Source organism: Cavia porcellus, unplaced genomic scaffold (genome assembly GCF_034190915.1).
Source record: "Cavia porcellus strain 051 isolate PalLab524CR breed Dunkin Hartley unplaced genomic scaffold, mCavPor4.1 scaffold_32, whole genome shotgun sequence".
NCBI lineage: Eukaryota > Metazoa > Chordata > Mammalia > Rodentia > Caviidae > Cavia > Cavia porcellus.
In genome coordinates, this window is record NW_026947515.1 from 31,073,711 (window position 1) to 31,099,480 (window position 25,770).

The following is a 25,770-nucleotide window of genomic DNA, read 5'->3' on the forward strand; positions in this document are numbered from 1 at the left end:
CTGGAATTGCCAGTAAAAGGTAAGGCTGCCCGCCATGGGCTGTTACTGTGAGAGAGCAAGCCGGAGGAGAGGAGCTGTGCCTAGGTGTGAGGCCCGGCAGCCTAGGGTGGGCAGCTGCTGACGGGGCTGGGGAGGATGGCAAGATGCACTTTCCAGGGGCTGTGGATAGTGTGGACCCTGAAGGCTGGAGTTCTTCTCCTTTTGTACCTACAGAATTGGTTATAACCTGCGGGGACAGTGCTCCAAAAGTGATGGGGCCCTGTGGTCCACACACTGCTTACAGCCATTTGTTTACAGTGTCAGAAATGGGAAGTTCAGAAGAAATTCTGAGTAAAGTGCTTTCCATCCAGCAGAATGCCACACATCTGTTGAGAGGGCTTGTGAGATGTCCCTTGGTTGTGTCATTGATAATGGGGGAAGAGGGGACTGGAGAAATGGGCACTACCGAAGCTGCCAGTTCCGTCCAGGGGCCTCTGCTTTCCTGCCAGCTCAGGTCACGTAGCTGTGAGCTGTGAGGGGGTCAGTATTATTCCCAGGGTGCCCTGTGGGTTCCTGCGCGGCCCCTCTAGTGGACAGTGGCTATCACTAGCCCAGGAAGAAGGAAGCCTTGGTGGTGTGTGTCCAGGACCACAGGTTCTGTGGGCCAGGGTACAGGAACCTAAGGAGCACCTAGGAGAGTCTCAGCAGCGTGGCATTTCTGTGCAGTGTTGGTGTTGGGGGCTGCCCAAGGGGTGTGTGCCAGCTCACCCTGTGCTGGCCATTGTGCCAAGCACTGTGTCCCGGTTCGCATCCTGGTCAGCCCCGCTGACTGGCAATGACTCTGTTACCGTAAAAGAAGGAAACCTGGCGCTCCCTATGCTTTGTTTACTGCCAGGTGATTTTTCTAGGCAGGGGACAGGGTGGGTATGGGCATCTCTGCATCAGGCCCTGGGGAAAGCTGGGGAGATCCAAGGTTAGGGAGAGCCCTACTCCAAGCTGTGGGCTTTCCTACCAGACTCCCCACCAGATGGGAGGGCCTTTTCCTCAGACTGCATCTGGGAGCTTTTGCTATGTCCTGTGTTCCCGTGCTGGCCTGCCCTTCCTGCAGGTGTTGTGGTCACTTCTTCAATCCCTGGTGACAGTACACACGGGTGGTCAGGACTCACCATGCCTTACCTCAGAACTGCTCAGGAACTGAGCTTGAGAGCTGTCCGCTTCCCTGCTGTGTTCTCCACAGGGGGCTGGCTGCCTCTGTCCTGCCCCTGGCCACCCCCTGTCTTCCAGCCTGGACCCTGGGTACCCGCTGCTCTTCGGACTTGAGTGTCCCTTTCCCACCACCTCCAAACCCCGGCCCCTGCTTGCCCCCACTGTGGGTTCTGGTGGCTGCCTATGAGAACAGCATGTCCTCCGTCTGTGAGACAGTCTGACTTTCCCCACAGTGACTTTTTCCTGTCACTGTGCCGATGGCCTGGCTCATGTAAAGCCTAACTTGTGCGACCCTCCACAGCACATGTCCCAGGGCCTGAGCTGGGCCTAGGGCAGCACTGTGCTCATGGAGACACATGACAGGTGGGACTCTCTGTGGGCATCTGTGTCTGGCCGGTGCCGAATATCGTGCTGCTGCCCAGCTGAGGAGCAACGAGTTGCCACAGGGTAGCTAGTGAGCTAAAGGGAGGGAGCGTGTGTGGCTGCAGCTCAGGGAGGTCACAGGGCGAGGAGCACTCTCAGGGCAGTGATGTGATATTTCCCCTTTTTCCTAGTGTGTGTCCTGATAGAGAAACTGACCCTCTCCAGAATGCCTTTCAAAGGTGACCCTGTCATCGGTGAGTCTTTTCTCCCCAGGACGCCATGGCGGCAGTTTCCCTTATAGCCGCTTCAGCCCAATGTAGGAGATGAGCTTCTGGGTCAGGTGAAGAGCCTGCGTTGGGAAGGGACCCCTCTTCTCGACTTGCTGTGGGCTCCTGCCTACCTCCGGAGCCCCAGCCCAACTGTCCTCAGTGTTCACGGTGACGGTGCTCTGGCTGCGTGCCCATGGCTGGGCCTGCATGGTCAGTCCTGTCTCCTAGAGGGCAGGTGACATGCTAGAGGCCTTCATGCCTCCTGTGCCAGAACTGGCACCACCCAGGGCCTCTGTCCTCCTCCGAGGCCTGCTTGCCTGCTGGTATCCAGACACTCATTTTCTGTTTTAAGAGTACTTTCCAACTTAGTTGTGAATGGAGTTGAGCTGAATATTTGGGCTTCTGTTGGTAGGGGCAGAAGACTGAGGGAGACTGAAAGGAAGAGGCCACTTGAAGCTTCTGGTGGTGGCTGTGTTGCCAGAGCCTGATGCTGAGACCCTGGTTCTGGGGCCAGCATCGCTATGTGCAGCCCAGCCTGACAGTGTCTCAGCCCCGTGGCCTGGCTCTGCGGTGCTCTGGTGCCCACAAGGTGCTTGGCGGGCTTCTCAGAGTCACTGGAGCCGCTGACGACACCAAAAGCGTCAGCTGGGTGTTTGCTGTGTGCATTTTACTCGATGTCCTGAGCTGGCTGAGCAGAGTCTGTTTCCTCCCTAGATGGCTGGCAGTGGCTGATAGATGACACGCTGAGAAATCTCCACCTTGTCTCAAGCCAGTCCAGACAGCGGATAAAGGTGTGTGAGGCGGCCCCTGGGTGCACAGCATGCATGCTAGGGAGCATCTCAGAGGGTGTGCACATCATAGGTCTTGGCTCAGCATGGCAGACCCCATCCCCACACCCAGATGGTACTGTGCACCTGACTCTTAACTGGGAGACTTGGCATGGCCGAGAAAGCCCCAGATGTCTTCTTGTGTTGCTTCTGGCTTTAGAGTTACACTCACCTTAAAATGCTTCCCTTTGCGCTAAGGGGAATGTCTGCTCAGGCAGAGTCTGAGCAGGGGGTTTGTCTTTGGAACTAACTATCCATTTATGATGTGCCTGGGTGAAGGCAGAGCCGCAGTCCTGGGTCAGCCTCCCTAAGAGCAGTCACTCCATGGGGTTGGGTGAGCCATGAGAGGGTAACACCAGGAATGGTCAGTCGGTCCTCTTTTGTCCTGCCCCGTGTCAGCCTCCCTGGGCCACTAGGGTGTGTCTTCCACTTTCTTGTTTTATTTATTTTTGGTACTAAGGATTGAACCCAGGGCCTTTAAAATTTTTTTGCCCAGTCCATTTTTTATTTTGACACAGAGTCTCACTGATTTGCCCAGGCTGGAGTTGGACCTGGAATCCTCCTGCCTCCAGGTGAACCACCAAAACTGGCTGGTTTATCAGGCCATCACTTTATCATCCTGTATGATCATAGTCTTGCTGGATGGATTTGGGCAACAGTACCTCCATATTTCCTTTCTACAAATAACTGTGATTGATTCACACTGTACTGCTCTTGGTACTGTTTGCTTCTAAGTCCATACAAGAGACATCTCTGTGATGTGCCCCCCTGGATGAGGCTCCCACTGGGTCTGCCCAGGCTGCTGTGGTGGCCCTGGCCCCTGGCTGTGAGGGGAAGAAGAAAGAACTATGTTTCGGGGTGTGGCTGTCGTCATGGGAGGCTGGAATTGAGAGTCTGGTCCTTCCCGACTGGTGCATCTTAAGGTCCAAGGAGATGCCACTGTCAGCTCCTACTACTGCGGTGCAGCATTGCCTGCTCCATGGTGGCTTTGGGATTGGGCTCTGTGGGACCTGTGCTGTGTGGCCTGGTCTTCCTCACCTACCACCCACTTGTGTTCCTCACACCCGCTGGATACCACTGTCCTCTGAATATATCACATGCAGTACGACCTTGAGCTCTCGCCCCTTTAACAGTGTGTGTCATCCTGCACCACTGCTTCTACCAGGAAGAGTGCCAGGTTGGAGGGTGGGCTCCCTGTCCAGTGTGCGGGTGTGGGCATGGTGGCCTGCATATCAGAGCAGACATGCTTCGGGGGCAGTGTGACTCATGTGAGTTTCTCCAGTGTGGTTTTAGAGCCTTGTGCACTCATGTTCTCCTGTCTAGGATACAGCCGTGTCAGCCCTGGCTGCTGTCTGCAGTGAGTACTACCAGAAAGAGCCCCGGGAGGCCAGTCCCGCCATCCAAGGTGAGTGACCACCGCTCTAGCTGCTGAGGACAGAGCCAGGGAGATGGGGCCAGAAGTGGGTGGCAGACCTGTTGGTGGCCCAGCTGTGGCGGAGCTGATCTGGGGCCACACCAGGTGCCCAGTGCTGGTAGGGTGGGAAGAAGCTGGCCACACTGTGTCCCCATGGGTCCTGCAGGGCCAGGCTGCTTGCCGAGGTCTCATGCTGTGGGTGATAGTGCCAGACAGACATCCTGGAACATGGCAGTGCCATCCCACGGCACAGTGGCCCATGTTTTCTGTGCTTTTGTAAACTATCTTTATAAGTGAACTTATATCCAGTTTTTGTCGTAGGAGATTCCTTTCATGCCTCTGGAGCTCCTTATGGGTCTTCTTGTTCTTGCACTCTCTCTTCTTCAGCCTCCTCCTCCCATTTCATTTGTCACCTCTGTGCTTCTGCCTTTGGTGGCTTCCTGGTACCGCTATGCTCAACCCTGTAGTCTGTCACAGTGTTGACACCGCCCTACTGTCCACTCCCCTTGGCCTTTGGCCACACGCCCAGTGCCGCACATGCCTCCTCTGCAGGCTGTGTCCACGTCATGTGCTGGTGACATTGAGCTGCCAGGGCACACTGCTCTTCTGTCCTCCCTGCCAGGTTAGAGTAAGGTGTCCTCCTGTGTTCATCTTCCCCGAGCCTGGATACCCTATGCACAGCCCGGATCTGACCTGTGTGATGTGGGATTGATTTCTGATGTCTGGGCTATAGGAGCGAGTTCACAGGTGCTATTCGTTAGATTAAAAAACATTCCCATGCTCTGCTGGCCTACTGTATAATATTTATTATATTATAGGACTTGCATTACAATCATGTCAGAAGTATTTAAAACACTAAAATTATACATATGTAAGCAGTCACGTGCAGGAAAAAACAAATCGTCTTTAATCTGAGCTCTGACATACATGTGTGTATTTTACACTGTTGTTTTCAGCAGGTAATATTATATAATATTATTTTGTATTTATTTTTTAAAAGAGTAGACTAGTAAGAAGAGAGGACCACGTCTGATTCCTAAAAATTAAAGAAATGATATTTTGAAATTCCCTATTGACTGTGAAATTGACGTAATTAGAGGTTGTGGGAGGTTTGTCATGGTTTCAGAGTGAATATATTTCAGTGTGCATGTAAATTAGCATCTGGTGTTTTTCCCCACCACCTGTGGACAGCAGACACCCAGGTGTGCCTGTATGCCTCCCAGGAGCCTTCCTGTGCAGCAGAGTGGGGGGAAGGGGTCTGGGCCCTTGCAGTTGGGGTCCCTGTGGGATGCCAGCCTGCCTGCACCTGAGCTGTGTTTTCAGGAAGAGCTTGTGGCTCACTCCCCTCAGTTTTCCCTCACTGGCCCTGAGCCCCATGCTCACAGTCAGCGGTCCTCTTTCTGCCTGTGCTTGTTGCTTACCACTGGCCTTTCCCTAGCCTCTGCTCTCAGCACTGGGCACTGTGCACCACTGTCTTCCTGGCCCATCCCGCTCACAATTGTGTCCCTGTCCCAGTGTCCTCGGGGTCAGCATCAAGCAGATCTGCTCTACCCAGGCAGGGGACCTTTCCTTTGTTCATTTTCCCAAGAAGGAAGTGATGGCTAAAACCTCACAGAAGTCTTCACACACTTTGTCAAAGTTCTTGGGTACATCTTGGGTGTGTGTCACCTTGGAGGCGTGTCTCCTCAGAAGCCGGAAGCACTGCCATCCTCCTTGGGCACTGTCCTGCTTGTGTGTCCCTCTCTCATACCCGCTTCCTGTCTGTAGAGGTGCTCATCCCGAGGTACCTTGTCGAGCTCCAGAGCCCGGAGGAGATGGTTCGCTGTGGCTTTGCATCTGCCCTGGGTGCCCTGCCCTGCTTCCTTCTTCAAGGCCGACTCCGGCAGGTGAGGATGACATGGTGTGTGTGTGTGTGTGCGCACGTGTGCGTGCCTGTGACTAGGGGACTTGCCTGGTGTGTGTGGTGTCTGGAGGGCAGAGAGGGGAGCTGGTCTGCTCCTGAGCATGTGCAAGACTGCTCCTGAGGGACTGGCTGGAGAGTATGCTGAGGTGCGGCAGTGGTGGAGTTCTCAAGAGCTGCTCTCCTTGGTGGTAGCACGTTGCCGCCACGCTTGCATCTCATCTTGGCTGAGGCCAGGTGAGGGCCTGCCAGTGTGTGCGGAGGCAGCTGGCTGTGTGTCTCTGCCCCAGCATTCAGGCTCTGCCTGTTTAGATTTTGCCTGGACCCCGAGGCAGCAGCAGTCTGCGGGGAGCAGCTGCAGGCAGAATGCTGGTGTGTGTGTGCCAGGCAGGGGCCTTGGGCCTCCTGGGCACGCTGCGTACCTTGCCCAGAGCCTGTGACCTTGTGGAGCCAAGCGTTTCTCCACCACCATCTGCTACTGAGCAATGTGCCGAGGCTGATGTGTCCAAAGATGCTCATGTCACACGCGCGCACACATACATACACACATGCAATGCTCACGTGGGCCTGACTGCTGCTTGCTGTGATCACCTCCTTGGCCTCTTTGTGAGCGACTCTGTCCTTGACCATCCTCTGTCTTGGTGGTCATGTGTGCTTGTCTTGACCCCTGCCTCTGCTCCCAGGAAGTATCCAAGGGATGAGGTGCATTTCCAGGGGCCTTGGAAAGCTTGAGTCTTTTTGTCCTGTCAGCCTTGGTCCACTGAACACTTGTACTTTCCTTTTCCGGGGAAACACCACACTCAGCCCCACTGACCCTGCTGCCAGACATCCCTGGACCACACTGGACACAGTGGGAACAAGCTCTGTTGTGCTTTCCTCCGTGACCTGGGCCCCCTCGTCAGTGGGAAGGAGGGCTGTGGGGTACTGCTTGCCTAAGATCCCACCCTGTGTTCTTCTGAAATACAAACACCATACAGCAGGCTTAGAGATGTTGCTTACATGAATGGAGCAGTGATGGCTGCTAGTGTGGCTCAGACTGACTTGGGCTGGGCCATGGGCCCACCATGCTGGGATGTGTGGGGTCAGGGCTGGGCTAGGCAGTGGGGAAGACCATGTGCCCTTCCACACCACACCGTGGCCCCTGCCCCCTACATAAGCTGCCTGCAGAGCCCTGGCCCCTGCTGTGCCCCAGCGCAGGGCCACACCTCTGCCAAGTCACTTTCCTCTGTAGCTGACGCTCTTCTGTCTGTCACCCTTAGGTCCTGGATGGTCTGAGTGTGGTCACCCGCACCTCCTCGAAGGACATGGGCTTTGCTGAGGCCAGGAGGGACAGCTTGAGGGCCATTGCAAGGTGAGCATGAGGAGGTGCTGCCTGCTCCCCAGCCCTCTGCTCATGCGTTCCCCCTGCTCAGAGGATTGTAGGGCACATTTCCAGCTTGGTGCCGTTACGATGAGCAAAACCTGTCAAGTGGCTGCGTCTTCACATAGGAACTGCTTCGAGAGCCCTGGAGGACTGGGCAGCCTCAGCTCCTGCTCACATAAGACAGGGCACTGCTGGGCCAAGGGTGCAGCTCAGCAGAGCACTCTCCTGGACATAGTGGGCTCCTGGACCACCTGAGCACCAGTGATGCTGATAATGTGTCAGTAACCAAGGGACTTGCCTTCCCAGAGGCCAGCAGAGAATGTGGAGACCATGCGGCCTCCTGCTGTTCCCAAGCGTTAATCTCTTTACCAGCCTGAGGCTGGGGGTGCGGAGGCTGGGCGGGACCTGGAGGCAGGGTGCCATCTCACCTGTGCTGTGCACAGGAAGCCACACCTGGCCATTGTGGCCCGCAGGCCGGGCTGCAAGGCGGAGGTGTGCACTTTACACGTTTCCATTTCAGAATCTGCCAGACTGTGGGTGTGAAGGCTGAGGCGGCTCCGGATGAAGCTGTGTGCAGACAGAACGTTGCCCAGGTGTACACAATACTGCTGGGCTGCATGGGTGACTACACCACAGACAGCAGGGGCGACGTGGGGGCCTGGTAAGAGTGGCGTCTGTAGTCGTGGTGTTTCATGCTGTTACCCTAGTGTTAGGCACTGATGTCACGGGACAGTCTGTCCAGGGCGAGGTCCTTACCTGGCTCCTTGTGCTGCATGTGTCCTCCCACCTTCCTTGGGGCTGCAGCACCTTGTGGGCCTCCCCGCACCTGTCCCTCATGGTGCTCCTGTTGACAGAGAGAGAAACCTGCAGAGCTCAGGTTGGGAGTCCTGTGTGGAGGTCAGTGCTGAGACTCCTGTGTCCTGTCAGCAGTGCCTGCCTCACAGAGCGCTGGGAAGAGTGGGAGCAGTGCATCCTGGGGAGGAGCGTAGAGGATTTCAGGCAGAATTGGTGTGTAGAGCCAAGGGCCAGATTCCACCACGCATCCTCCTTCCTTCCCTGGACCTGCATGACAGGTGACCCCTGGGAGCCAGTTTGTTCCAAAGGGTCCTGAGCCATCAGCTGTCACTGTGCTCATGTCCATCCCGCAGTCCTGGGTCCCCGAGTTTCTCCTCCCATGTGAGGTTGTCTTCTTGCCGCCTGGGCCTGCTCTGAGTGGGAGGGGGAACCCTGAGGGCTCTGAAGGTGTCTCTTGTCCATGCTCTTGGGGCCGGCAGGAGCTGGACTGGGGAGCACTATGAGTTGGAGTGTGTTTTGCTAGGGTTGCAAGGAAGTTGCTTGGCAATCTGAGCTTGAAAAGAAGGTGTGAGCTGCCCCATGATGCTGGGAATGTTTGGGTCTTTGTTTCTTTCTATGCTGTCCTGCCCCTGTCCTCCGGTCCTGGACAGAACAGATTGTCTCCTTTCCTCCAGGCCAGGACATCTGACCAGCTGCCCTCCATTGTGCATTCCTAGATACCTGACCATTCAGCTCCTCTCCTTGTTCTGGATGCCTGGCCATTTCCTCTGCGCCCGTCCTGCACACAGCCCCTCACCTCAACCCCTCCCGTTTTGGGCACGTGGCCCTTCTGGTCCAGTGCTGGAGGTCGGCTGGTGGCTCCTCCCACTCTGAACACTCAGCAGTCGCCACCTGTCAGTCTTGAAGCTGCATTTTGATTTTCTTTTCTCTCATCGTTCATTGTGTGGATGCTGCAGGTCTGTATTTAGCAGTAGTGCCTCTCCTCTCCCTCTGCTGTTGAGGTCTTCCAGTACAGTTCTCAGTTTCACTCTGTCTTTACCATCTGCGGTTCCATTAGAGCACCTCCATGGCCCCCGGCTTCCCTTCTGTTGTGAGCACCTTTCCTGCCTCCGTTGCAGAGGCACTGCTCTCCGCCTTCAGGTCCGCTGGCTCCTGGGGGCACAGAGTACGTGGGGGCTTCTGTGCGGGAAGGGCTGACGTCCTCCCAGCGCGGAGGGATGGGGCAGACTTGCCATGCAGCTGAGGGCTCTGTAGCAGGGTGCTGCCTCGGACCGCTGTCTGCCTGTCCTTCAGCGTATCCTTCAGCAGCCCAGCCCCAGAAGCTCCCATCCCTGAGCAGCAGCCCCTGCCTTGTTGGGCGGCCTGTGTCAGTGTCTTCCCATGAGAAGGGTCTGAAGTCCTCTTGTCGGGTCCATGTAGACCTGGGTGGTTTTTCTGGGAGCCCTCTGTTCCCAGAGTGCTGAATGACAGCAGTTGCTCTCAGTTTGCCAGGGAAGTAAGTGGTGGGCTTTGCCATTGGGCTGTGGTGGCTGCCACGGCCCCTGGAGCAGTGCCCAGAGGACAGGTGCTGGCCAGTGCTGCCGCGGTGGCCTCCCGTGTGGATGTGGCTCTGTCTGGTGTTGACGGACACTCCCCAGGTCACCTCTGTGCAGTGGGGGGCCCTTTGGTGGGTGCTCGACTGCCAGCTTTGTATATTTGGACTCTTTTTAGTGACTCGGTTCTTTCAGAAATTCTATCTTTCATTTATTTTTGTCATTTTCTCTTTCCCTCTTTTTTTTCTTTTTTCCTTTCTTTCTGTCTTTTTGAAACAGGGTTTTGCTATGCCGTTCACGCTGGCCTTGAGCTTTGGATGGTCTTGAATTTGCAGTGATCCTCCTGTCTCAGCCTCCCAAGTGCTAGGATCATAGGCATGTGCCACCATGCCCAGATCATTTTTTTCTCTTTTTTTCCTTCAGCATACTCGTTTTTTTTTTTTTTTGTCTTTGTCTTTTTCCTTTTTATCGGTACCGGGGATCGAACTCACGACTGCCTGCTTGCAAGGCAGGCGCTTATGCTGCTGAGCTAAACCTCCAGCCCCCAGCATACTCGTTTTTTAAAAAATGGTTGTTGTAAGTGTGCTGCATATTTACGGAAGTGGCCATGTCATTTGTGGGTCTCCTTTTACTATTTTGTGTTTATTATTTTTTAAGTGTTTGTAACTTTTAATCGAAATGTAAGTCATGGGGTTTGGGCTGTGTGGTTTCTCCATCAGTTGATGTTCGGTTGGGCCAGGGCTCATGACGATAGGTCTGGCTTCATCCTGGGATGCAGCTGGTACCATGAGGAGTGTCTGACTTCTGGGCTGTGGCCTTTCCTGGTTCCTGAAGGGGCCACTGGGGCCCAGGGTGCAGGCTCAGCCTTCCTCCTGCTCCCTGCTTCCCAGCTCCAGAGCTGTCACACAGTAGGAAAGGAGCTGTGTGCGTCAGCCCTCCATTGAGTTCCTAGCATGCTTTGCGGCTAGTGCCCCTCCCCCCACGTGGTTGATGCCCCCATCCGTGTACTTCCTGGGCTTCCCCCATGTCCCCTGTTGTGCTGTGTGGGCTACCCCGACTTGTCCTGGCACATTCGGTGGCCACCATACCAGCTCTGCTGATCAATCTGTCCGAGTCCTGCAGTATGGGTTAAAGGCCATGCCCCTGTAGTTACCAGGGAGCCCACTGGAGGGGTGGGATGTGGTGCTGGGCCGCCATGGCCATGCCTGTGCCTCCCTGGGACCTGACTGCATACCGCCATCTCCCAGTGCTGTCCAAGGCGGTGGTGCAGGGCAGGCTGTCAGCACACCTGTGTCTGCCCCTGGCATGGTTCTGAGGTCAGCCCATGTCTGTGCCCTCTCGGGTGGCCCTGGTCCTCACAGTAGAAACCTGGACAGGCAGGGCCCCTCTCTTGAGGCTGCGTGCTGCCTTGTCCTGATTTCAACACACAGCACCCATGTCCAAAGCTGTTCACTCTGGCAAGGTCTGCACGTGCTGGCCTTGTGCTACACTGCACACATTGGGCTTTTCTGACCTAGGCTGAAGGTAGGGTCTTCCCAGAGAGTAGGTCCTGGGGTCTGGGGCCTGGAAGCAGGGTGTGCTCTTCTGTGTCTGCGGGCTTAGCACAGGGGCCAGGCTCCCTCAGTTCTCCTGATGACAAGGGGCACACTCTCCACTGCTAGGGACTGTGGTACCTCTGGTGGCTTCCTAACCTTTTGCAGAGGAGCAGCAGGGCTTGCCCTGTGCTTGGTCCAAGTGTGCCCAGGAGCCTCCCGTGAGTGTTTGTTCTCCCAGCAGGCTGCAGTGGTCCATGGACTTGCTCTTCCTGGGAGGAACCTGGCTGGCTGCCCATGGTGCTGTGCTTGCTGGGCCAGGGAGGGCAGCCGGCCCAGAGCCTGAATCCCACCGCACGCCGATCTTCTTGCATCTCCTTGTCCTGCAGGGTCCGTGAGGCCGCCATGACCAGCCTGATGGACCTGACTCTGCTGCTGGCACAGACGCAGCCTGCACTTATTGAGGCACACGTGTGAGTGTCACAAAGGCCAGCTTCCCAGTCTATCTTGCTGCTGTCCTCACTCCACAGTCTTCGGCTTGTGAACAGTCTTGCTTCTACTTGGCACCCAGGACAAGGCTCCCAGCCTTCCCCAGCCTAGCACTGGGATGGCAGTTTAGGGGACAAGACCAGGGCACTGCCAGGCTCAGACCCAGACTGAAGCCACTCCTGACAGACAGCCATCATCACTTGCTTGTGACCTCGGTTTCCTTGCCATGGGTCTCTGCCTTCCTGTGCACCTTGCCAGGTCCTTGGGCTGTGCTATCAGTGGAGCTGCAATGTGGAGCAGGCCTCCGGGCCCTGGTCACCTGACTGGACTATCTCTTCACAGTCACTTGCTTTCTCAGCCTGAGTCCTTCCCTGTCCCCAGCCTCCTTGTCTGCCACCCTGCCTGTCATTCTATCTTTGCCACTCTTCTCCCTGAGACCTTGTCAGTGCTGGTGCACTGTGGCATCCCAGGAAAAGGTGGCAGGGATCAGGGTGGCAGGGTGGGCATGGCCCATCAGCTGGAGTTGTAGGCTCCACTGCCTGTCCCAAGGTTCCTGTGGCAGCTGCAAATGATAAAAAGCCCATGTGGCCTCATGTATCATGGACTGACTGTGCTGCCCTTGGTCTGCAGCTGTGAGCAAGTCATGTGCCGCGTGGCCCAGCAGGCAAGCGAGAAGATCGACCGATTACGTGCCCACGCTGCCCACGTGTTCCTGACGCTCCTGCACTTTGACAGTTCCCCTGTCCCCCACGTGCCCCACCGCAAGGAACTAGAAGTACTATTCCCCAGGTACTGCTGCACACAACACCCCCCACCCCACCTCCATGCACAGTGATCCAGGCAGGCTGCGAGGAATCTGCTCTCTTGCAGGTCCGACGTGGCCACTGTGAACTGGAACGCAGCCTCACAGGCCTTCCCTCGCATCACCCAACTCCTGGGGCTTCCCACCTACCGCTACCACGTGCTGCTGGGACTGGCCGTGTCTGTGGGTGGCCTGACCAAGTCAACGGTGAGGAGGCCTCTGGCTGGGCAGGGGCAGGGGACAGGGCATCTTTTTCTTCCTTGGGGGTAGGGCCGGGGCCAGGGCCAGGTACGTGAGGGAGTTAGCAGTGTCTCTTCTGTCAGCTGCGTGTTTTCTGTCTCCATGGGCCAGTCTTTCTCCATGTCTCTCATGGGCTCCTTGGGTTGGGTCCGGCGCCTTGCCTGTGGTCAAAGAGGCCAAGTGAACTGGGCTCCCTGGGCAGATGCTGGACATCGGTGTGGCTGAACTTGGCAATGTGTCAAGCGTTCTGAGGGGCAGTGGCTGTTTTGACAGTTCCTGGACCCCATTGGCAGCTCTGTCACAAGTGTAGCTGATGTTTTGGGGCCTTTTGTGGCCTTGCCATAAAGGAGCTGCCTGAAAACCAGGGTTTGCACATCTGGATGGATCTGCTGCTGTGAGGCAAGATCCATGTCTGCAAGCTTCCCATCTGCGTACTGTCTGAGGAGGGCAAAGTGTGTTAGAGTGCGCAGCAGCTATGAGAAGCCTTTGCTCCCTGTGCGGCCATGTAGCAGCCCCAACTGCCCTGGACACGCACGGCTGCTTCCTCGGGCTGCAGTGCTGCCTGAAGGTGCTCTGTGCTCTCTGCACGAGCTCTTTCCACTCAGATGCTGCCTGGGGCTCTCGCTGCCTCCTGCCGTGCTTCCGTCTGCTGTGTCTCCACTTCTGGGGATGGGGTTTGACATGTTCCCAAGTCCAGGCCCCAGCATGCTGCCAGGGCTGCCATGCACCTACCTTCTCCTCATAGTGGTGCTCAACTAGCAGGCAGGCCAGGGGCTCTCATTTCAGGACTGTTCGGCTCTGATCGGGGCCTGTGTCTGTCCTGGGTCCAGTTCTGGTTCTGTTCTGATCCTCCATGGAGGCCTGGGTGCATCTGGGCTCTGGGCCCGCCGAGCTCTGGAACTCTTGTAGCTGGTACTGATACCACCTGCAGCCCAGGCACTACCTCATGGCACAGGTGTGGGGTGCTACTGTCCAGAGGATTGTGTTCCAATGTGTGCCTTGTGGCGGGGCTGTGTGCCTGTCTTCACTCTGGCAAGCACCTGTGGCCCTTCGGGACCTTGTAGCCTCCTGGCACTCAGTTGCCGTGAACTCAAGGCCCCTTTGGCATTGCAGGTCAAGCATTCCACCCAAAGCTTCTTTGAGTACATGAAGGGGATTCAGCAGGACCCCCAGGCCCTGGGCAGCTTCAGTGAGACCCTCCTGCAGGTCTTTGAAGACAACCTCCTAAATGACAGGCAAGTGGTACCTTTGGCAGGCAGGCTGGGAAGAGACGGTGTGCAGGGCTGTCACTGTCCTATCTGTGGGGGTCTGGGGAGCAGTGGCCAGGTTCACCCGTGCAGCAGGAAAGGGCGAGGCTCGACTTACACGCTGTGTGCCACCGGGCCATGCCTGCTTTCCTGTTTCCTCTTCGCCTGCCCTTGGGCCATCTTCGTACCCTGGCAGCAAAGTGGTCTGAGCTGTGCACCAGGCGCGCTCAACTGGATCCTGGTTGCAGGAAGGCTCCGGGCCTCAGTGAGCGGCACCCCCTAGGACGAAAGGCGCTGTGAGAACTGACTTGCCTTGGCCCCGGACTGGGGACACTGCCCTCTCTATGCAGTGGCCTGGAGGCCTCAGTCAATGTGTGGACCCTGTGTCTGTCTGGCCCTTCCCACGTTCCTGTGTACCCTGGGAGATGGCATAGTCTCATGTGAATTTCCTCCCTGCAGGGTGTCTGTGTCGCTGCTGAAGACGCTGGATCAGATGTTGGCTAATGGATGCTTGGACATTTTCACCAAGGAGGAAAAGTGAGGCTCACCTGTCCCACCCCACTGGCTTCATTCCCAAGTAGCTTACATTTTAAAGAGGCAGTGCTCAGACCTGCATTCAGAACCCAGAACTCCCTTCCAGTGTGCATGGGCTCAGGGTTCCACACAGCAGCCTTGGTGGGGCTGGGGCCACTCACAACAGGTGCTGTGGAGCCTGAGCTATGGGAAGGGCCTGGCTGGCTTCGTGGGTAGCAGGCAGGGGCTGCAGCAGTCTGTGCCCTCTATTCACCGAGGGCCTTGTGCCTCTTGTGGGGGCATCCACACCACCATGTGACATGCTGTTCCCATGCCCTCAGGGTGCTGCGCTGGCTTGATCCTGTTGTAACTGTCATTCCCTGATGCTTTGAATGCTTGCTGGCTCTTCCTACATGCAGACTTCCCTGCATCTGGGGCACTGAAGTTTCCAGGAAGAGTCTGACCTTTCTGATACCACTTTTAATGCTTAGGGAATCCAGGGCTATGTCTCGGGTTGACTTTCTCCCACTGCCAAGGTCTCTGCGTGCTGCTGTTGACTTTCTAAGCTTTCCTCCCTGGCTGGGAGCAGGTGGGCTTTCCTGTTCTCTCTGGGGGCCCTTTCCCCAGTCATGAGGCCTCCTGGCTCTCCCAGCTGACCAGGACTCAGCCCCTTGCCTCTCGTTTCTCAGGGCCCTGGGCCTGGCTGCCTCCCCTGCAGCGTTCATCTCCTGAATCCTGCTGAGGTCACTGCTTTGGGCAGAAAGGTGGATCCCAGCTTCGCTGGATGCCCTGGATGTGTTCTGAATCTTAACCTTGAAGTTACCCTTTTAACAAGTGCTAGCGCATTGTTTTGGCTCTGGCTGCCATGGGGAGGACTGTGCCAGCAGCCACACCCAGCATGTTCTGCTGTCACCATGTTCATGCTGTGTGTGCAGCCTGCTAAGGTCCCCTTCAGTGTATGTGTGTTTCAAAATAAGACATAAGATGGTGGGGAAAATCTCCTGCTGTGATACAGCTTTTTAAAAATTCTAGTTTGTCAATTTTTGCTTCATGGATTTTCAGACTGTGTTTTTGGCCTATACAAGATCAGGGTTGACTCAATATGGAATGACCCTTTCCATTGCTAGAGATGCTTTTTGCTTATCCTCTTTGTCTTTTTATTGCTTCTAGTAACTTTGAACTTACATTTTTTTCTTTGACTTTCAGTATTTCATATTTGTACAGTGGAATCTTGATTCACGAATGTTTTTGTTTGCCAACAGTTTGTTTATGTTTGTGAATTCCGTGTTGGGCAGCAAACATGACAGTGACCATCTTTCTCCATGAGCTTTAATGTGGTCATCTTTTCCAGACTCGTGGAAAGAATCAAGCTTGTGTGTCCATGGACTGAGGATCAAGCTCATGGCACTTGGTTCAAGAACGTGATTCATTCCATGATTCTGGTCACAAACCAAGTTGAACGAGAACCAAAGCAAATTCAGTGGTTAGGTTCAGGGTTGAGCTCCTGGGGAAATCTGATTTGGTTCTCATCCAGTTTGGTTTGCAACCAGAATCATGAAGAGAATTGTGTTTGTGAGCCATGGCACCACTGTGTTTTTTGAATGCCTGCTATTAATAGTCTGCAGTCTGTAAAAATTCTGATTATCTTTAGCTGGGTCCTTTAATTTATTTCATTTAATCTCAGCTTCAGTTTTTTATTTCATGAGACAGGGCCTGGCTCTCTCGCCGAGGCCACCCTTAGCTTTTCGATCTTCTGCAGTCTCCCATGTAGCTGAGTCACAGGTGTGCACCTGTGTGGCTGGCAGCTGACTCTGCCACAGGGCGGTGTTTCCCCTGGTTTTGTATTTACCACCTCCCCCCATCTCTTGCCATCACTTTGATTACCTGAATCATTTTTCTCATTCCACTTTGCTCATATCTTTTGGGGGGACTTTGTACTTTTTTCCTGTCTCTTAATGGTTACCCATTCCAGTATTTCATCTTTTTAGACTGCACGGAGGATGGTGCATGTGGGTCTGGCTTACCTGCTGCTTGCTTCTTCCCAGTCACTGTGAAGTTAGCTTCATTTTTTTTTTTTTTTTTCCCTTTTGTACTGGGGATTGAACTCGCAACCTTGCACTTGCCAGGCAGGCACTTATACTGAGCTAAATCCCCAGCCTCAGGTGGCCTCATCTTACAGTCCACATCTACTGCTTGTTCTCTCTCATTACGTTCTGCCCTTCATGGCCTTGTCTCATCTCTGCTTTCCAGAGAACACCCCAGCGCTCTTGGTGCCTCATCTGAAGAGTAGAATGCTAGGTGCTTTGCCCTCGCTGTGTGCTGTGTCTCCTGCTCTGGCTCCCACGTCCCACGGGAAGCTTGGTGCTCAGGTCCTGTATTGTGTCACTGTCTTGTGTCTCGCCACTGCGCTTCAGCTCTGCATCTTCACAGCTGCCTTTCTCTTGCCTCATTACCCCTCATGTGCCTTCAGCTGCTGACTCAAGATGCTTATGTTTCTGAACCCTGCTGCGTTCACTTGTGGAGTCTTCTTGGTTTTGGTGTGCATGTTTGCATCTCTTGTGCAGCCCCGCCCTGGCCATGAGTGGAGCGTGCTTGGGACGCATGTATGGAGCTGCATGTCTGTGTGAGGTGAGGCCTGGGTGAGGACCATGTCTCATGGTGCTCAGCTGCAGCCCTTCAGGGAGGGTAGGGACACTTGTCTACACCTCTCCTGATAGTACCTTCAGCTGGGTGTTGACAGAACAGGCTTTGGCCACCTCCCCTAGAGTCCAGGTGTCCAGCACAGCCCCAGCCCAGGAAGAGCCCGCTTGCCCCTGGAGCTGGTGATGGTATCTGCTGCAGCTGCTGCTGCATGAATCCTCAATGGCCAGTGAAAAGGGGAGCCAGGGGCTGGGCTGGTGGGAGTGGGGCTGAGGGGTCACTGGTCTTTGTAGACACTACCTTGAGTGAGACGTGTCAGGGGAGAGAGTGGGAGGCCACGCTGTGCCCTTCCTGTCTGGCCTTGTCCTTCCCAAGACAGAGAATGGTGCGGCCAGTGTAGCTGGGGCCTGTCAGATGGACTCAGTGCTGGGCTCAGCAGGTGCTGGTGTGGACGGAGATGACTGTGGCATAGGCTTTAAAGTCCTGACAGAGCTTTGGTGCACACATGGCCAGGGGCTAGAGCACAGGGAAATTGAGCACCGTTTTGAGGGAAGCTCTGGATAGCTGTGCCTTTGAGTGGACTTGGGACCAGAGTGACCATAGCCCTCAGCAGCATGATGGTTGGTGGGAGCCAGGGTGAGAGGGTCCCACATGAGTGGCAGTGGGGGTCTCGGGTCAAGGCCACCTCTACCACTTGGGCCCAGGGCAGCCATGCTGTCCTAGGCCAGCTCTGGAGCAGTGGTGCCAGCTTGAGGCTACCTAGAAAGGTGTGTTTTCCTGCTTAACCTTTGTGTGTCTTTGCTCAGGACCATGAAATTCTCCGGCTTTCTTGGGGTCTGTTATGGGCACTGTAACTCTGCGAGAGCCAGGCTGCCTCGGATCAGGGAAAATCATGGACAGCATGCTTTTGGGTTAGACAGACAGGCTTCTCTCCTTTGCTGCACCTGCCAGATGGTCAGGGAGCCAGTCTCTGCTTCCTGCCCAGTGTGCCCTGGTGAATGGGCCCTCTGGTGGCTTTACAGTGGCAGTGGCCCGTGGGTGCCACCACTGGCCCCTTGTCACTGCCCTGGAAGCTTCGCTCTAGAACACTGTGTTTTCCTTACAGCCATCCCTTCTGTGTGAGATTGCTTGCACTCTGTAAAGAAGAGATCAAGAAGTCAAAAGACATCCAGAAGCTTCGGTCCAGCATCGCAGTGTAAGTTTCAAGTGGCCTGGTCTAGAACTGCACTGGAGGGGGCTCATGTTCTGTAAGTGCCCAGGTTGCATGTTTGTCTGCAGCAGTTGTGACGAGAGGTAAGGCCACTGGGCAAACACCTCCACTGCGCCATAGGCGCAGAGGTTGGGTGACATAGCAGGTTAGGGGCACTTCACAGGTGGGCAGCTGCCAGGCTCTCTGAAGTGTCCTTGCACCCTAAATCCTGTGCCATGCCTCCTGGTCTCCACCGCCTCGACCTTGCTGGTGGTCTCGGGAGCCCTGGGGCCTGGCCTGCCTGGCCTCACATCCCTCTGGCTTGTTCCTGCAGCCTCTGCGGCATGGTGCAGTTCTGTGGCGACGTGAGAAAGAAAGTGCTCCTGCAGCTCATGCTGCTCCTCTGCCACCCATTCCCCGTGGTGAGTGTCGGCCCCTACAGACAGAGGCCTTTAAAGCCAGCACATGCAGCTGGGACTGACGCGGGCTGGGAAACCGATGGAGTGCAGGGTGCGCTGTAGGTGCCCCACAGCGTGGGCAGAGGCTCCAGGCAGGGAAGTGTGGCTGGGTCTGCGTCCAGGCTGCGTTCAGGACCTCAGAACCCAGGCAAGTCCTAAGGGACTTAGGGCTTGTCCCACTGATGGATGGCACCCTTCACCAGAGCCCAGCTCTCATTGTGGAGACTGCCCAGACTTCCTTTTCCCTCTGGCTCTGAGAACTCAGGACCTGGCCCTGGGTGACCTTTTTTAAGAGGTGGGAGTGGCTTGCAGAATGCAGTGGCTATCAGGTTGGGTGGCTGAACCCTCAGCCCAGCCTTCCTGGACCACTGAGAATATGGATTTCGGGGGTGGAGAAGAGCAGCAGTGGCTTCCTGACAGTGACAGGACAGTCCTGAGGCCTCAGGAAGTCTCCTCTCCTGCCCTGTGCCCTCCAAGGGCACTGTCCTACCCCAAAGGGTACTCCTTCGGGGTCACTATGGGACCTCAGGCTCCCTGACCATGCTGTTTCTTATCACTGATGTTCTGTCCTTCCCAGATCCGGAAAGCCACAGCGAGCCAGGTGTACGAGATGGTGCTCACTTACAGCGGTGTGCTGAGTGCTGACGTCCTAGATGAGGTCATGGCTGTGCTCAGTGACACGGCCTGGTGAGTGGGGACCTGAGTGCCTGCCCCTGTCTTGCTGAGGCTGGGCGAGGCGGCGGCTCAGGCCCTCTGAGGGAGGAAGGGGACACTTCAACCCTAGCCAGCTCAACACCGTCCTTCACTGCCTCTGCTGGGGACCAGTGGGCTAGGGCTTTAGGTAGAAAGGTTTTCTCCAGGTGCGGCTCTTTGGAAAGTGCAGGGTGGGCAGCCTGGATTTCTCCCCTATTCCGGGGCATGCATCTGGGCGCTGGTGACTGTCTGACCCTGTGATGTCGGGTGTCAGACTCTACCAGTAAGGCTGCATTGCCTCTTTCCAGCTCTGACAGAGTTGAGCCAGCAGTGTGGGCGTGAGCTAGGCACATGGCCACCCTCGTCCTTCTCCTCAGCCAAATGGGGAGATGCAGCCACAGCGCAGCTTCAAGGTGTCCTGGGCTGAGGTCCTAGGGACAGCAGCACACTGACGACCATCCTGCTGCTGTGCTGTGGGAGGGCTGGGATATAGGCACTGTACCCACATGCACATGTACAACTACGCACACTGCATGCATGAGTGTACCCATTTACACACCCACCCCCATGCACTGTCACATGCCACCAGGATCTGGGTGCACACTTGAGGACACACACATTCCTCCACGTGCACCAGTATCGCCTTGTTTTGGCAATGGCAGCAGCAACCACGCACAGGACAGGGTCTAGGCAGGCTGGGCCCTGTTCTGCCCCACTTCCGTCCCACAGGCGCAGCCCAGCAGGGGCACAGTGCTGTGGGAGCCAGAGGGGGTTGTGGGCACCTCTGCTCCTCAGCACCCTGACTTGGCACGTCTGGAAGTTGGCAGCTGAGCTACCACATGAGAGAGCAGTTGTTTTCATTGTTTTAAAAACATTGAGTCAGGACAGAAAGAGTGACTGGACACATTACCTCAGCCTGTTTTCTGTTTAAAGTTTCAAACAATTTAACAATAACTATCACACAAGAAACTTGCTCAGTGTTTTGCCACAACATTGCTAAAGTTTTGGTTTTGATGAAAACAAAAAATTAAATTCAGCTACAACTTGAAAATCCCTTGTAGCACGTAGTGCAAACGCTCCGGTCAGATCCAGTGCTCACCAGCTCACCCCATATCCACTGCCGGCTGGAATGTCTTCCCAGCTCACTCGAGGCCATGGGCCATGCAGTTGCACACACAGGCACGTGGCTCGAGGGCTCATGGCTTCCTCTTCTGTGCAGGGATGCTGAGCTCCCGGTCGTCAGAGAGCAGCGGAATCACTTGTGCGACCTCCTTGGTGTGCCCAGACCCCAGCTGGTCCCCAAGGTAATTCCTGCCTCCCACCCCTCCAGTGTCATGGGCCCCTTATCTTCCACTCATCTTGGTGGCAGTATGTCTTTAGACACAGTGTCTTAGGTTCTTCATTAGGCCAGTTGTATCTGACACCTACAAATCTAAGAAGTGTTTTGGCTCAGTTTGTAGAGGCATTAATTAGCCCCAAGGCAGAGGAGAAACAGCTCATGGCAGGGCAGCAGGAAGCATGAGGGATCAAGGGAGGAGGAAGGAGAGAGACCATTCCAGGCCACACCGACAGCGACTCCCTTCTCCCACCAGGCTCTACCTTTTAACACCACTGCTAGCTATAAACTCATCAGCGAAGCAATGATGAATATCATGCCTCATGAGCCAGTCACCTCCCAAAAAGCAGCCTATGAGCACATGAGGCTTTGGTGGTGGCGGCGATCTGGACATAAACCATTACACAGTGTGCTTTCTTGGGGCACAGCCCACACTTGGCTTGGTTCATGGGCACATGGCCTGGGACTGCCATGGGGTGGGTAAACCTGTTGTTTTCTGTGCCCAACCCAACACAGGCCTCCTGCTGCAATGGTGCCAGGTGTCTATTTCTGGGAGGACTTGTGGTGACCCTGGCCCCTCATACAGAATCTCCTGCCCATCTCCTCCATTGGGCACCTCCTGTACCTACTGAATGAGGGCCCCATCCTCCCAGGCTATGGAGACTGCCCCCCACAACGACCATCTTCTGTAGCCTGAGTCTCATGCCATGGTGCTCCAAGCACTGTTCTCCTTCCTGTCAGAGGGATCTTGGTGCGAGGGATACAGGGCTTTGTCCCCACCTTGGTGCTCAGCAGAGCTGCGCACCCATGTGGGCTGTCTGGGTCTGCTGCTGCATGCTACGGAAGCTTCTCCTCCAGGCGCCTTCCGTCCTGTACACAGGTCATAGACTCACTAGTCTCCCTTGCTGGGTCTTTTAGGGAGGCTGCATAGGTAGTGGGGTGTTTGCCTTGTGAAAGCTTTGGTTTCCTTTCTCCTTGGCTTCTGCCTGAGGCCTGAGGGCTGCCAAGGGCCACACCTGCCTGCCGATTGCTACATCCCAGCGCTCCAGGCTGTACCTGAGGTCTTACTCTTCTAGTTTGTATTTAGCGAGTTATACACAGGAAAGGGAACGTCCTGCAGAATGAGGGAGCATGGCCAGGTGAGGAGGCCGCCCTGCGCAGGCCAGGCCCACGCACCTCCTGTAGTCATCTCTATCTGTCTTGTCCTCTGTGCTGTGCTGTGCTGCACTTCACTTGCTAAGTGTGCTGTGCCAGGGTTCAGCCTCTGTTTGCAGCTTGATCCTAGTGTTTCTTTCCTGCTGCTGGGCCTGTTCTGCCCCGTTGTGTTCCCTGTGTCCATCTCCTGCAGCCCCTCACGCCTGGTGGTAGTCAGGCCTCTGTTTGGAGCTGTCAGCAGGCCCTTCCAGCTGCTACTGCCCGGCCCACACTCTCCAGCCCTGGGGCTCAGCGGCCCCATGTTTATTCAGCAGAGTCCCTGACCACCTGGTGCTGCTGGGTCCTCTCTGCCTCCTCACTAGGTGCAGGATCACTACAGGGACAGGGCTGAGGCCTGAATGGCAGAAGCCACAATCAACTGCCAAACCTGCCGTTTTTCTGCAGCCTGGTGCCCACTGAAGCTGGTCCTGGTGCTAAGCTGCTGCATCTGCCTGGCAGGGACGTCCTGCACTCAGTGCTGCTGACCAGCCGCACCAGAGTCTGGTGCCCATGTTGGCGTCTACAGAGGGACGCGCCGCCTCCTCCTCGCGTGCACATCTGCTGTTGCCTCACACAAATGTGCTCCCATAAAGTCATATTCCAAACAGCCCACCATGTCTGTGGACCATGACGGGACAGGGGACTGTGAGCCTGAGGTGGCGGCCAGAGGCCTCTGTGAGCTGGCGAGGCCAGGGGTTGAGTCCTCTGTGCTGGTAGCAGGGTAGGGACAGCTATTCTCTTCCAGACCGGTCATGATGTGGGAGTCCTAGCAGCAGTGCAGCCCCTCAAGACCCCATAGTGGGACCCAGAGTGGATGCTGCGGCCTCAGGCCAGTGTGACAGCCCCAAGCCTAAGCTGCGCTTGGAAGCAGCTGACATGTTGTGAGCCCAGCTTGGTCTGAAGGGAAGGCTTGGTCTGAAGGGAAGTCTTGAGGAAGCTGTGCCTCTTGCCGAGACACGTGCTCGCCAGCAGGGGCAGTGACGTAAAACTCTGGAGGAACTTGGCTAGCCCAGCCCAGAGTACAGAGGGGCCCAGGACCCTTGCTAAAGCACCATCAGGGAGTCCTGGGGGCACAGCCAAAAGACCTGAGGGACTGCCCCCTACAGGCTTTGCAGAGCACAGGGATTTGAAATGTCAAAGAGCAGAAACTGTCACATTAGAAAGAAAAGGGCAGGAGGCTGGACTCCTACTGGAAGCCACCACAGAGGCAGCAAAGCCAGGGGCCCTCAAGGACACACCAGGTCCATGAGACCTGAGGTACACAGCAGACGTCTGGGCAGGGGACATAGAGGCTGCAGCAGGAGTTTAGGGTTGGACAGTCAGTGTCGGGAGAACATAGTGGTCACCCCCCCCCCCCCCCGCCCCGAGGTGCCCTCTTGACACTGCCAACTTCCTGATCTCGAGTGGCTCATGTGGATGAACGGCACTCATGATCAGCAGCCTCCTGGCGACCTGCTGTGATGCGAGGGGCATCTTATGGAGACCATCTTGAAAGGAGGGGTGCAGAGCAGAGCATGCACAAGTGGAGCGTGACCACATAAACAGGAAGCATGTGGCTAGTGGAATATTTCTAAGCACGAGAGGCCCATAAAATCGACAATAGCAGGACAACATTGGGGCAGGATGTGGCTCTCTCTGTGGCCAGGCAGGGCTGTCTGGCCCTGGGGTCCATAGGGCAGTGACGAGGTAGTGGCCTTTGGGAGGCCAGGCTGGGCTGCTGAGTATCCTGCAGTGCAAGGTAAGCAACCCACTGCCATAGAAGGGCAAGGAAAAGCAGCAGAAGCTGCAAAATTAGACATTAGATGCAAGTACACTGACCACTGATCCCTGAGTGGACTAGGTCTCCAGTTAGGTGGCAGAGCTGCACACTGACAATGCTGGCCTGAAGCTGCTCACCCCCACCCATGGGAGCTGCTAACTCCGCAGTGAGGGCTGTAGGAGACAGGAAGGTGATGGTCTCTTCAGTTATGAGCTCACAGAGTGCCAGTGCCACACGTGAGACTTTTTGGCTACCCAGTGTGTACCACCGAAGCCACGACTGGGCACGCACAATTAGGAGGCGGTGTTAACACGAGAAACGCGGTCAGTGGACCTGCTGAGAATACAGAACCGAACTCTGGTAAGAGCTCTTGCTTTAGATCACATAGTTTCAAGTTTACATTGAGTTACGAAATACCTGATGAGTAGTGAGCCTGGGAGCCATGCACAAGGCCTCTGGAGCCAGAGCCGGAGCTGCTCTTGCAGGGCAGGCACAACCACACTACTGTGTGGGGCGAGAAGGCACCCTGCATGCCCGTGGTGCTCAGCTGAAGTGAAGGAAGTCCTGGCCCTCGCGAAGCTGCAGCGATCGCAGGTTGTCCTCGAACTCGCCCCCCGTGAGGTCCTATGGGGAAGCAGCACTTCTGGCTTGGCCTGGCTCCCATGATTTGAGGCCTGCAGGACCTGCAGTGGAGCTGGGATTGGACTCCGCCTGGGCCTGCTGTTGCGCTCACTGAACTCCTGCTGCAGGTGTGGGTGGCAGAAGGACCCAGGCCTATGTCTCCATGGGAGGTGCCAGCCCCATGCTGTGGGTCAGCAGGCTGTGCTCCCTTGTCCGCCCCTGCACGGGTTGGCAGTGACTGCCCATGCAGCTGCAGCTGGGCAAGGGGTGTGATCTCGGACCCCCAAACACGAGCCCAGGGTGACCTGGATCTCACAGTAGGGTGGAGGCCACAGGGCCCCCTCACCTTGCTTGGGCAGTGAGGAGTGCATTGGCAGCCCCACAGCAGGACTTCTGACATAGGGCCACTAGGCTCCTATAGCTCTGTCATGGGAACAGGTCACAGCTATTCTGTGCGTTAAGGATGTGGGTGTCACTTGGGAGGAGTGGCAGGATCCCTGATGGCACTGGGCTTGGCCGCTGCTCTGCAGCACCTGGCCCAGGGTGCTGCTGTGGGCCACAGGCAAGTGCCCACTTAGAACAAGGGCCAGATGATCACAACCACGCGTCCCATGCCACGGTCCTGTCCCAGGCCACAAAAGTGTGGTCAGGGTGGCTGTCAGTCCTGGGACCGCAGCTGTAGAGCAGCACTTACCAGCTTCACGCAGATGACGAAGGGCGGCCGGGCAGCTCGGAAATGCAGGATGGGTACCCGTGGCTTGGGTCTTTCCTGGAGGGCACAGCACCAGCCACACAGGTCACATGGGCTCCTCCAAGAGGAGGAGGTGCTCCCTGTACCTTACTGCCAGGCTCATGGGGCTGGAATTGGGACATCTCCCTCAAGGACAGGGCCAAGGCCCTTCCGACCCCAGGAGCAGAGGCGGCACCTGCTGGCCAGGGCTGGGACTCTCCTGGGAGGGGCCCACACACCTGGGCATCCTCATGACAGTAGAAGCCTTTTTTGATCTTATTCTTGTCGACATCACAGAAAGCAACCACCTGGGGGCATATCACAGCCAGGGTCAGAGGGGACAGGGCTGTAGGGCTAAGTCAGGGCCAGTGTGGGGTACTGGGGCTTGGAGGGGACACATGCCTTGCGCTGGCTGGCAGTGGTCAGGCTGCGGTATAGCCTGCGGCCCTGCTTGCCCGCATTCCAGATGGTGAAGGCTGCCCAGCGGGGCAGGGCCTGCTCCTCCAGGAAGCAGACTCGGTGGGCCCAAATGGTCGACCTGTGGTGAGAAGGGACAGTTGGCAACCTCACCTGCCCTCACAACCCAACATGAGGGCCCCTGCTGCACACAGGCCTGATGCCATCTCCTTAGCCAGCCTGAGGGTGGGCTAGCCAGTGACTCCACTCTCTGGGTCAGTGA

The 25,770-nt window shown here is 56.1% G+C and overlaps 2 protein-coding genes across 7 annotated transcripts in view; one reads left to right on the forward strand and one right to left on the reverse strand.

Annotated features, from left to right (window-relative positions):
- The window catches only part of Tbcd (tubulin folding cofactor D), a 159,392-nt gene extending 136,801 nt beyond the window's left edge, over nt 1-22,591 (forward strand). Inside the window, exons 24-39 of the mRNA XM_003464918.5 lie at nt 1,740-1,802; nt 2,532-2,608; nt 3,968-4,049; nt 5,826-5,944; nt 7,218-7,309; nt 7,842-7,982; nt 11,570-11,653; nt 12,300-12,458; nt 12,540-12,678; nt 13,825-13,946; nt 14,418-14,495; nt 18,217-18,306; nt 18,635-18,722; nt 19,336-19,445; nt 20,671-20,755; nt 22,387-22,591. Of these exons, the coding sequence (XP_003464966.2) occupies nt 1,740-1,802; nt 2,532-2,608; nt 3,968-4,049; nt 5,826-5,944; nt 7,218-7,309; nt 7,842-7,982; nt 11,570-11,653; nt 12,300-12,458; nt 12,540-12,678; nt 13,825-13,946; nt 14,418-14,495; nt 18,217-18,306; nt 18,635-18,722; nt 19,336-19,445; nt 20,671-20,755; nt 22,387-22,401 (1,544 nt within the window). The 3' untranslated portion in view covers nt 22,402-22,591. The remainder of the gene's footprint in view (nt 1-1,739; nt 1,803-2,531; nt 2,609-3,967; nt 4,050-5,825; nt 5,945-7,217; nt 7,310-7,841; nt 7,983-11,569; nt 11,654-12,299; nt 12,459-12,539; nt 12,679-13,824; nt 13,947-14,417; nt 14,496-18,216; nt 18,307-18,634; nt 18,723-19,335; nt 19,446-20,670; nt 20,756-22,386) is intronic.
- The window catches only part of B3gntl1 (UDP-GlcNAc:betaGal beta-1,3-N-acetylglucosaminyltransferase like 1), a 117,125-nt gene continuing 111,717 nt past the window's right edge, over nt 20,363-25,770 (reverse strand). For 3 of the 6 annotated variants that reach the window (XM_023562929.2, XM_063242350.1, XM_013147214.2), the window contains 5 exons: nt 25,494-25,629; nt 25,331-25,399; nt 25,056-25,130; nt 24,158-24,423; nt 20,363-24,076 (listed from right to left, as the gene is read on the reverse strand). In XM_023562929.2, coding sequence (XP_023418697.1) covers nt 24,034-24,076; nt 24,158-24,423; nt 25,056-25,130; nt 25,331-25,399; nt 25,494-25,629 — 589 coding nt within the window. In that variant the 3' untranslated portion in view covers nt 20,363-24,033. Of the gene's footprint in view, nt 24,424-25,055; nt 25,400-25,493; nt 25,630-25,770 lie in introns of all 6 variants that reach the window. The other 3 variants (XR_010045263.1, XM_003464842.5, XM_063242345.1) reach the window with 3 other exon arrangements.